The sequence below is a fragment of the Ursus americanus genome, chromosome 7, assembly GCF_024610735.1.
Source record: "Ursus americanus isolate L20-20 chromosome 7, mUrsAme1.1.p, whole genome shotgun sequence".
Classification (NCBI taxonomy): Eukaryota; Metazoa; Chordata; class Mammalia; order Carnivora; family Ursidae; genus Ursus; species Ursus americanus.
In genome coordinates, this window is record NC_142133.1 from 48,817,573 (window position 1) to 48,828,495 (window position 10,923).

General features: G+C 50.9%; 1 protein-coding gene across 1 annotated transcript; it reads right to left on the reverse strand.

Annotated features, from left to right (window-relative positions):
- Positions 1–1,298: 1,298 nt before the first annotated feature.
- On the reverse strand, positions 1,299–7,085 carry CD8A (CD8 subunit alpha). Its single transcript, XM_045808879.2, has 6 exons — positions 6,957–7,085; positions 6,502–6,867; positions 5,864–5,974; positions 5,533–5,643; positions 4,857–4,887; positions 1,299–2,641 (listed from the first exon to the last, which is right to left on the reverse strand). The coding sequence occupies exons 1-6, from the start codon at positions 7,003–7,005 to the stop codon at positions 2,590–2,592; spliced, it is 720 nt and encodes a 239-aa protein (XP_045664835.2). The 5' UTR covers positions 7,006–7,085; the 3' UTR covers positions 1,299–2,589.
- Positions 7,086–10,923: the final 3,838 nt, after the last annotated feature.

Sequence of the window (10,923 nt, forward strand, 5' to 3'; positions counted from 1 at the left end):
TATGACTTGGGGCTGAGGCTGCCAGCCTTGAACTGTCAGGTGCTCCTTCTGCGTGTGCAGAATGAACGGTTGGGCGTTTGTGGTCACCAGCAAGCCCCGACCCTAAATTCACAGCCCCCCTTTAGCATGCTTTCCGCCTTGGCCTGCAGCTTGTTTTTCTCTTTTCTCCCTGGTTCTGAGGGCCAATTCTAATGAATACCTTTTCCTATGTTGATTTTTTTTTTTTTTAAGTAGCCTCCAAGCTCAGCATGGAGCCCAACGCAGGGGTTGAACTCACAACCCCGAGCTGAGATCAAGAGTCGGACGCCCAACCGACTGAGCCACCCAGGCGCCCCCAGCCCCATGTTGATATTTTTAATCTTCAAAATAGTGTTTACCATTTTAGTCATGGTAAGTGAAACTTTTTAGGGGGTATGAAAAAATCAGTAAGTAGTGAACCCTCTCCGAGCCTGCCCAGGGTGGCTTCCCAGCCACTCATCACCTGTGCTGCAAGTTAGAGAGGAAAAGCCCTTTTCCTGTCTTCGCCCTGGCTCAGGTTCTTTGAGATCAGCCCTCCACAGCCATCCTCTGAAGTGTCTCCCATGAGGAGACAGGATGTTCCTTGTCCCCCTTTCCAGGGAACCTAGGGACAGCTTCCACAGGCAGCCTTAGAGCCTGGAGCCCACTCTGAACAGGGTCTCAGTCCCTGGAGTGGCTCCTGGTTCTCGTGGCTGGATTGGTTTGGGGAGGAAGGGGACGAGGGCAAGACTTTGTCTCATGGGAACTTTCTTAGCTTTCACTTCTGCTTTCTCACACTTGAGGCACTTCTTCCTCTTGATTTCTGTTCTTTAGGAGTGTCTTGGTTTTAAAAATTGAGGTTGCAAAGGCAGTTTCAGGAGGGCAGGGAAAGGTCTCTGTTGCCCTGGTGCTGCCTATGTGCGTGTATTCACTTGATGCTGTCTTGGAGCTGCTGTACACGTAGGATTCGGGCACTTGCCAGTGTGTATATTTTACCTCAACAAGAGTGAAGATTTTATGGTTTATTATGAGAGGAGTATCAGCTCATCTGTCACCATGAAAGAACAAGACACGGTGATGCCAGAAGAGGCTCATCAGTTTTAACTGATGGGAACATGGGGAGTCCACAGTGAAAGTGGGGACCGGCCCAATAATTCTACTTTTAGGGTTTTGTCCTAAAGAAACAAAGATGTGTGCAAAGTTTTGGCAGTGGTCTTATAGTAGTGAAAAACTGGAAACTGGAAAATGAAATGCTGAATAATAACTGAACAAAAGTTGACACAATAAAAAATGGCGTGCTATTTTGTCATTAAAAAGGATGCCATCGATGTTTATTAAAGCCATTTATAAAGAGCAGAGCACAATCCCATTGTTAAAAATCGGAAGTATATACCTCACATATATGCATAGAAAATCATCAGGAAGAATGTACGCCACAATATTAACAACGGATTACACCTGAGGTAAAGAATAACGGGTCATTCTTACTTCCTCATCGGAGTTTTCTCTTCCAGTGAGCACTCGCTGCTTGTTCAACTCCGTATGAGAGGAAATGCGTGTGTAGGGCAGCAGGTTTGGCTCTCGGCCGCCTCACCGGAGTCTGTTCTGTCTCAGCCCCACATCTGCTGGTCGAGGGGAGGCTGGGGCCGGGGCGGCAGCTCTGGAACGATTCTGCCTTTGCACACTGTCAGAAGTCATCGATGTTCCAGGAGCATGATCAGAGAGGGTACGCAAGTTTAGAGGCTCCAGAGGACCTCTGCTCAACTGCACTGATGCTCAGATCATGCTTGTCAAGGGGTGGTCTCGCCTCTTTCACAGGCCCCTCGGCACTGCAGGGGCGGGGAGAGCAATTTTGCCTCCACTTGGGGATTTCCCAGAGATGGTCTTTAGAGATTGAGTTTTTCCTTTTCCAGTATTCAGTGTACCCCTTCCCCTTTATTTGAGGACTTCCTATGCCATGCAGTTCCACATTTGATTATAAAAAGTCTGATAGTATTCAATGGCATTACAGAACTCTGTGAAAGGCAGAAGTTCTCTTATAACCTCCTCGGGGCTGAGGGTGCAGTCGTGGGTCTATCACGCTGCTCAAGAAATCACTTGCGCCCTTACGGTTTGAGACACAGCACCCCGGCGCTGAGACAGATGCCTGCAGAAGAAAGACCTGAATGGCTGGAGGAAGAGCGCTGAGACTTGCTGTGACTCTGATCAAGCTGCTCCCCATCCCTGGATGTCAACTGAAGAGGTTTGGACCAAGTCATGCTGAGCACCCCACCTCCCAGCTCTAACTGCCAGATTCTGAGAACATGGCTCGTGGTAGCTCTCGCCTGCTCACCCTTTACCCCAACGCGTGCCCACAATGGTGTTGTAACCCTTGTGGTGTATTGCAGATGTACAAGTCTTGTTTTGTGTCAACTAAGGAAAACACATAAAGAAAAAGTCACCCTTCCCGCCCCACCCCCACAAAAATAATAATGAGCATGGGTATATAAGGAAGAAAGGCTAGAAAAACCAAATGGGAAGGACTGTTGCTGTTCTCACAGAGAGAGTTCTGTTTGGTCTTGTAGTGGCTGCTGCACAGGGCCCATCTCCATGTTAGACGTATTTCTCCGAAGGGCTGGGCTTGCCTCCTGGTCTGACCATGGGCCTGAAAGAGAGGCAGACGACCGACCATGATTGCAGCAAGGGCTGCCACAGCGTCCTACTGCATCCAGCCATGCCTCTCCGCCTGCCCCAGCCTCCCCGCCCCTACGGGGTCTGCGCACTTGGCCCTGGAACACCAGCGTGGGACTGGGCAAATGACGACAGCAACCCTGTCGAGTGCCTTACGCTTGCCATCTTGTTGTCACAGCAACTTGAGGGTGGGGGGCACTGGGAAAGAGAGATGAAAGAACTTGCCCAGGGTCACATAACTAGGAGGTGATGGAGCCAGGCTGGGAGCCTTTGTCAGGGTACCCATGGAGGTGAGAGAGGGAGGCTGATAACCAAAGTCCTCTGTGGAGCTGATTCTCAGCCCCGGAGAGGAGGATGTGAGCAAACCACCACCATCAGCCAAGCAGAGCTACTTTATCTCGCACAAACAACCCAAATTTGATGTCCCACTAAAAATGTGTGTTAGTTCAGACCTGGACTAGCACCTCCTAAATGGGCTGATTCATCATGCATGCTATGTCTGTGCACACCGTCCTCCAAACCTGTCTGGAAGCTGAGCTGCCCTCTGTCATCACAGAGCACGTTAACTCAGGCACGTGCATCCCCCGGATACGTTTGCTCTGCGTCCTTCGTGTGCTAGGGCAGGGTTTTCTTCTCGGTTCATTTCAAAATGAGACTCTTCAGAGAAGATAAAGACAAGGGATGCTTCTCCTCCAAAGCTCCCAACTGCACCCCAAATACTTGCAAATGCTACAAATCTTTCTCTGTTGTTAAAGGGTCTTTATCCCCTCAGAAATTCATTACATTTCCACTGTTAAAAATCATGATATTTACTAAAAAAAAATAATGTTATATGAGATATTGAAATTGGATTCCTGCAGAGAAATACCAAGGAGTGTGAAATGCAAACCCGAGGTATAAAATTTAAAATATTTTCATCTAGTGAAAGGAACTGGTTATCCTTAAACATCCCCATCCCCCAAGCAGGAAGGAGCCTGAGCTTGGATAGAAGTTTCAGTTCTGCTATTTGCAGTGTGGTCTTGGACAAGTCACTAAATGTCCTAACCCTCAGTTTTCTCATCTGAAAAGTGGTGGTCATGGTAACTACTTGAAAGATTGTTATGAAACTTGATATTTAAAAAGAAATCTATATACAACAAGGAACCGGTACTCTGCAGGCTTTTATTAAATGGTGTATTATTTTGGTAATCTGAGAGGCATCCTGGCTCTGCCATCTTGGGTAGGTTTCCTGATCTGAGCTGCTATCTGTGAGATGGGACCATAGTATCTACCACAAGGGGTTGCTGTGTGGAGAAAGAGAGATCCTGAGTGGAACCCCCATCATGGTGCAGGGCTAGAGGGGGGCTAGTTAGATGGTAGCACAGGCTGCCTCGGCCTAAGTTCAAAGGACAGAGGAGATTGAGAGTCCTCTTCCAGGCATTGGTCTTTGTTTTTGTTTGTTTCTTTGTTTTCCTGATCGGCTCAGAATGATCATGGGCTGGAATTGGATCGGGGAGTCACTTGAGCTGCCAGATAGCTAACTGCTGTCGCATTCTAGTCTTTGGTGGTAAATCTAGGCACTACATTGGCACGGGGAAATTAGGAGCCTAGGCCATTGTTTATTTGTTTCCCTGATAAAAGATGGGCTCTCAAAACACTAGTCTCTCAAAAATCTGTAACAAGTAGGGGCGCCCGGGTGGCTCAGTCATTAAGCGTCTGCCTTCAGCTCAGGGCATGATCCCAGTGTTCTGGGATCGAGCCCCACATCAGGCTCCTCTGCTGGGAGCCTGCTTCTTCCTCTCCCACTCCCCCTGCTTGTCTCTCTCTCACTGGCTGTCTCTCTCACTGGCTGTCTCTGTGTCAAATGAATAAATAAGCTCTTTAAAAAAAAGAATACTTATAAAAAAATCTAGAACAAGTAAATAGGAAAAAAAAGTTTCTTAAGAAAACAACAAAACCCAGTTAGAATCATCCAGATAAAAAGACCTCAGGTCTGCTCTCCCCATTAGCCCAAACAGTGCCTCCCATGTCCTCACCTTACCAGCCTTGTGCCTCTCTTTGCTCAGGAACTATGCTGACTCCCTGCCCCCAGAATTCTACTGCCATGGTCTCTCTCTGGGAAAGGTTCCCACCAACTGCTGCTTGGGAAGCTAGGACCTGTGCATAGGGCTGCCCAGGGTTAGGAGGCCCAGGGGTTATAAAAGACTCACCTGGGACATTTGCAAACACGTCTTCGGTTCCCTGGATAAGAAAAAAAGAGGAGTAAAGTGACTGCCTCACCACCATCAATAGTCCTCAAACAGATTTCCTCCTTCCTTTTTCCTATTTCTTTAGGATTATAACTCTTGAGAGTCAGGTAAGAGCTGCTTTTCCATCCCTTTTCTCATCAATTTTAAAAGCATTGCAAATACAGATGTGGGTTAAGATGGGTTAGTACACTCACCCACCGTAGGACCCAAAGTAGTAAGGGGTTCACCAGGGGGTGGCCCAGAGTAAATCTCAACCGGTCATGGTTTTGACCCAGTCTTCCTGGGCGCTAGTCCCAGGGCCACAGGGGCACACCCTCTCCCAGGGGCGTTTGTAATAAGCCAGAAACTGCACTTGCTACAGGTTTCGCCTTCGCCAATGGAACACAACGCTGCTGCGGCTCCTGGGATAAGGGCTCTGTCTTCCCAAAACCGTCCCAGAGAGTGGAAAGAGGAATGGGAAGGGGTTTCTCGAGTTCTGCCTCCAGGAAAGAAATGGGCTGTGCCTGACCCTACAGTGCAGCTCCGGTCCCAGAACTCTCCATCCTATCTCCGGGCAAGGGCTGCTTGGAGCAAGCAGCGCAGGAGAAGAAAGTAGGGCAAACTGTTTCCCCCCACTCTGTGCTCCCTTTGAACTTACTGTGGTTGCAGATGACAGTGATGACCAGTGACAGGAGAAGGACGGCGCAGATGCCACCCAGGGGTGCCCAGATGTAGATTTCACAGGCGAAGTCCAGCCCACTTTTTTCCCCTGAAGACACCGAAGACGCCGACATTTAAGAGCTGGCCCCGGATCCTCCAATCCACACCACCAGCTCAGGCCTGTCCCTCCGTCGGGTGTCGGTTTCCCCACCACTTGGGCAGCTTTCGGCTCCACCTCCAGGATCAGGGCTGAGCCTGGCAGGGACGCTCCCCGCGGTCCGCACTGCCCCTGGCCGGTCCCCGTCCCGGGACCCCTGCGCCCGTCTCACCTGCGCTGCCCGCCGCAGGCCGGCAGATCCCCGGGCTCAGAGATACCAGCTGCGACGCGTTGGTGGGCGCCCGCGTGGGTGGTCGCGGCGCCGGAGTAGGGGTGGGCTTGACTGCGGGAGAAACAGCGTGGTTGGAGTCGGGCAGGGGACATCGACACTAACCCTCCCCACTGCTTGGCTCGCCTTTGCCCAAGGGGGCGCCTCCTCTGCCCGTGCGACCTCTGCACTCGGGGAGGGGAGATGGACTGGGGACCTCTAGGATTCGCGCTCACCCCTCCGCGCCCTCCCGGTCACCCAGCCTCTCTCCAGGGCTCAACCTGCAAGCTTGTGGGCTTGGGTTGATAGCCGTATTTTATTGACAAGCAAACGCAGGTTCCCAGAATTTAAGTAACTGCCCAGGAGCAGACAAGCACCCGAACTCGAGCCCAGATCTGCCGGACCTAGGAAGCCGTCTTCAGTCCCGACCCAGCCGCACCTTAGCCTCAGTTTCCTCGTCTGTGAAATGGAAGCAGTATTAAGTAGCCCCTACCCCCAAGGGCGCTAAGAGGCTCAAAAGCGGGGCGTCCGTGTGAAAAAACGGGTTCAGAGGCGAGCCCTAAACCCCACACCGCGAGGTACCACGCCCCGGGCGCCCGGACCTGGCAGGAAGACCGGCACGAAGGGGCCCAAGTACAGCATGGAGTTGCTCAGGATAGAGCAGAAATAGTAGCCTTCGTCCTCCTTGCGGAAGCGTTGCAGGGTGAGGCTGTAGAGGGTGTCATTGACTTTCTTGCCCGAGATCTGATTGGGGTCCAGCCCTTGGGCCACCTTGGCCCGGGTTTGGGAGAGGTACATGAGGAAGACGGGGCGGGCGGCGGGTTCATTCTTCTGGTAGAGCCACGAACAGCCCGGCGCCGCGCTGGACAGCAGCACCTCGCACTGCAGCTCCACCTTGCTGCCCAGCTGTCCGACCACCTTCCGCGGCGTCATGCGGAACTGGCTCGGCTCGCCGGCCGCGGCGGCACCTGCGGGCGGCAGACGTGGAGGCTGAGTCCGGAGCCCCGCGCTCCTCGTCTGCCCCGCCCCCCGTCCTCCCCGAGGGTCGCCAACTCACGGAGCAGCAGGGCCAGCGGCAGGAGCAGGGCGGTCACCCGAGAGGCCATGGCGTGCTCGGCGCTGCGCGACGCGTGCGGACGCGCGCTGGAGCCGGTGGGACGCCGAGCCGGGAAGTTGCGCCCTTCGGCCAGCCGAGGAACCAGATTGCACGTTCGGAGGATGTGATGTCACCCGAAGCCCCGAAGCCCCGCGGAGGAGAGTCGCCCTCTTTTTCGCGGTTGCCACCTTCCAGCCGGGTGAGGAGGCTGGGGTCCATGATCGGGGCCGTCGAAGCGGGCTCGCAGGGCAGCTGGGGACGGTTAAGAACTGCGGGCTTGACGGTGAAGTAAAAGGCTGGCAAATGGCCCTTGGCAAAGGCTCTCTTGCGGGGGCGGCAGAGACAGAGAGTAAAGAGAGATTACAAGAGGTGAGGAAGGTGAGAGTAAGCAGGAAAGCAGGGTGTCCACTTCCTTTGTAGTCACTCAGAATGGCTCTAGCAAGGTGGGCACTGAGGGCCGAGGAGGGCGAGGCAGTGGTGACTTGCACCCTTGTCCCGCAGGGTGGTCTGCATGGTTAGCAGGAAGGAGAATGCCATGGGGCCGCAGCCACCTGCCTTGTGTGGGGGGAGGTCCTCTGCTGACCACACCCTTGGCGATTCCTCCCTGCTGCTAGACATCACCGTACAGCCTCAGTATTTTTCTTGGGGCCACTGCAACAGCTTCCACAAAAGTACCTCCCTCGCCCAGACCTTCAGCACCCTGCCATGATCATTATTCTCATGGAGAGGATCTGTCAGTGTCACTCTTGCAGCCTCCTATGACCTGTAGGACTGGATGGAAGCTAAAACATGGCTCGGCTCAGAGCCTCTGGATGCCGGCACCTTCTAGCCTCTGCCCAGTTCCCTGGCCCTGCATTCTCACTGAACTTGAGGTTGTCTAAACTCTGGGCTCCTTGTCTTTGCTGTTTCCTTTGCCTGAAATACCATTCTGTTTAAGCCCTGGGGGCCAGCTCCAGGGGTGTAGGATGTGGACCTCGTTCTTCTGTATCCCTGGCTTTAGGCGCTTGGCAGGGACACTTGTGAAGCCTGGGTGAATGCCTGGCCGGAGGCAGTTTTCCCTCTCAGGCCCTGGCGCATCATATCCCCTTCCTTCTTGCCTATTGCTGTCCTGGAACCTTCCAGCCCCAGTGGATGCCCTCCTCTCATTTCTTCAGGGTGCCCGAGCCTTCCCACTTTGAATCCCATAATGCATATACCTCACACTGTTGCTCCTTGATTCTAGAGTCAAGCCACGTGGCATTATCTGTTCCATGTGTCTGCCCTACCTGTGGGTTTTGCCCGGTGAGGACTGTGTTGCAGACACCCCTCCCCACCATGTCATATCATAGCTTGGGCTGAGCTGTGCTTGTAGAACTTGAGTGTTGAATGGTTGTTTTTTTTTTTTAAGTATTACAATTACTTTGATTTCAGTGTGTGCTCCCCACCCTTCTCAAATCATCCAAGGTGCTTACCCCTACATGGAACATTTAACACATTTATTTATTTTATTTTAATTCCAGCGTGGTTAGCATGCAGTGTTTTACTAGTTTCAGGTGCACAATATGGTGATTCAGCACCGGCATCCATCATGCAGTGCTCATCACAAGTGCCCTCCTTCATCCCCATCACTTATCTCACCCATCCCTCCACCCACCTCCGCTCCTGTAACCACCAATGTATACTCTGTAGTTAAGAGTCTGTTTCTTGGTTTGTCTCTCTCTCTCTTTTTCCTTTGCTTATTTGTTTTGTATCTTAAATTCCACGTATGAGTGAAATCATATGGTGTTTGTCTTTCTCTGACTGACTTATTTCCCTCAGCATTATACTCTCTAGCTCCATCCATGTCATTGCAAATGGTAAGATTTCATTCCTTTTTATGGCTGAATAATATTCCATATATAAATATACCACGTCTTTTTTATCCATTCATCTATTGATGGACACTTGAGCTGCTTCCATAATTTGACTATTATTAATAATGTTGCTATAAAATTAGGGGTGCATGTATCTGTTTGAATTACTGTTTTTGTATTTTTTTATAGAAGATTTTATTTATTTTAGAGGGAGAGAGGAAGCACATGATGGGGGAGGGGCTGAGGGAGAAGGAGAGAGAGAATCTCAAGCAGACTCCCCACTGAGCACAGAGCCTGACACAGGGCATAATCTCCTAACCTTGAGATCATGACCTGAACTGAAATCAAGAGTGGGTCACTCAACTGACTGAGCTACCCAGGCACCCCTGCATTTTTTTTTTTAAGATATTATTTATTTATTTGAGAGAGAAAGAAAGAGCAGAAGCAGGGGGAGGAGCTGAAGGAGAAGGAGAGAGAGAATCCTAAACAGACTCCCCACTGAGCCCGGGGCCCCACTTGGGGCTTGATCCCAGGACCCCAAGACCATGACCTGACCTGAGCCAAAATCAAGAGTCAGAGGCTCAACCGACTGAACCACCCAGTTGCCTCTGTTTTTGTAGTTGTTTTTTTGTGTGTGTTTTTTTGTTTGTTTGTTTGTTTTTATAAATACCCAGTAGTTCGATTACTGGATCATAGGATAGTTCTATTTTTAACTTTTTGAGGAACCTCCATACTGTTTTGCACAGTGGCCGTACGAGTTTGCATTCCCAATAACAGTGCAAGAGGGGAACATTTAACATTTATATATTTAGAAATGTTTTTTAAAGTGTCTTTTACATTACAAGAGTTACATATTCTTGAAAAACTTCAAACTATACAAAAACTTATACAGGAAAATTCCCTGTCTTGGCTTTCCTCACTGTCATCCATTCTCCAGAGAAAACCACTGTGACAATGGAGTGTGTCCCTCAGCTGTGGTCTGTGCATAAACAGATGTTAATACGTCGTTTATTTTATTTTATGTATATGTATGTATGCACGTACGTATAGATGTATGTGTTTTGAGAGACAGAGAGAAGGAGTGAGCGAGAACGAGTATGGGGGGCTGGCAGAGAGAGAGGGAGAGAGAGAATCTCCAGCAGACTCCCCGCTGAGTGTGGAGCCCGATGTGAGGCTTCATCTCACGACCCTGAGATCATGACCTGAGCTGAAATCAAGAGTTGGCTGCTCACCCAGCTGAGCCACCCAGGCGCCTCTATATGTCACGTCAGGCACATGGGTTGTACCACACACGTATTTTTTTTACAACCGCCCTTTCTTAGCTAATAGCAGAAGAAGGAAAGTTTTCATATCAGCACATGGGGATCTACCTCATTCTTCCAGATGGGTGCATTTTCTATGGGTGTTCCATAATTTAGTTTTCCTGTTAACGGACATGGAAGTGGGCTGTAGTAGATACAATGTATCTGTATTACTGAAGACTTGCCCGGTACATGTTACATTTCCAAATGGAAGGTGAGGGAGGCTGGGGAGAGAAAACCCTTTGTAACGATGACCGTGACTCACAGAAGGGCATCCCCTGGCATATAGATGTATGCATGTGTGTGTGTGCCCCTGGCTGTGTAGACAAAGTGCTGTCCGTTAACCCACATGACTGAGGGTGACAAGGAAACAGTCAAGTCCAGGCCGGCCATCTTGGTCTCCTAAAAGAGAGCTGCAGCTGGCTTGGAGGCCTTCCAGCCTTGCAACTAAGAAAAGTGTCAGCCATGGGGCTGGCAGCCCCTTTGTACAGAGCGTGACAGAGGGTGGGGGGATGCCAAGGCAACATGTGAAACCTACCTAGGAGGCTTTGTGACCCCAATGATATTTTTTACAGAATGTGGCGGATTCTCAGAGCAACCACAACGACATCCGCCTTGCAGCAGGTGGGAGAGCAGATGCAATTTGCGAAAATTCTGGAGATGCTTGCTTGCAGTAGGGTCAGGTGTGCAGAGGGCTGGGCGGGGCCTGCTCCTCACTGCCAGGTGAGCTCATACCCCAAGCTGCGGCACTCACGTGGGATGGCCTGAAGGCATGGGACCAACTGCAACAACTTG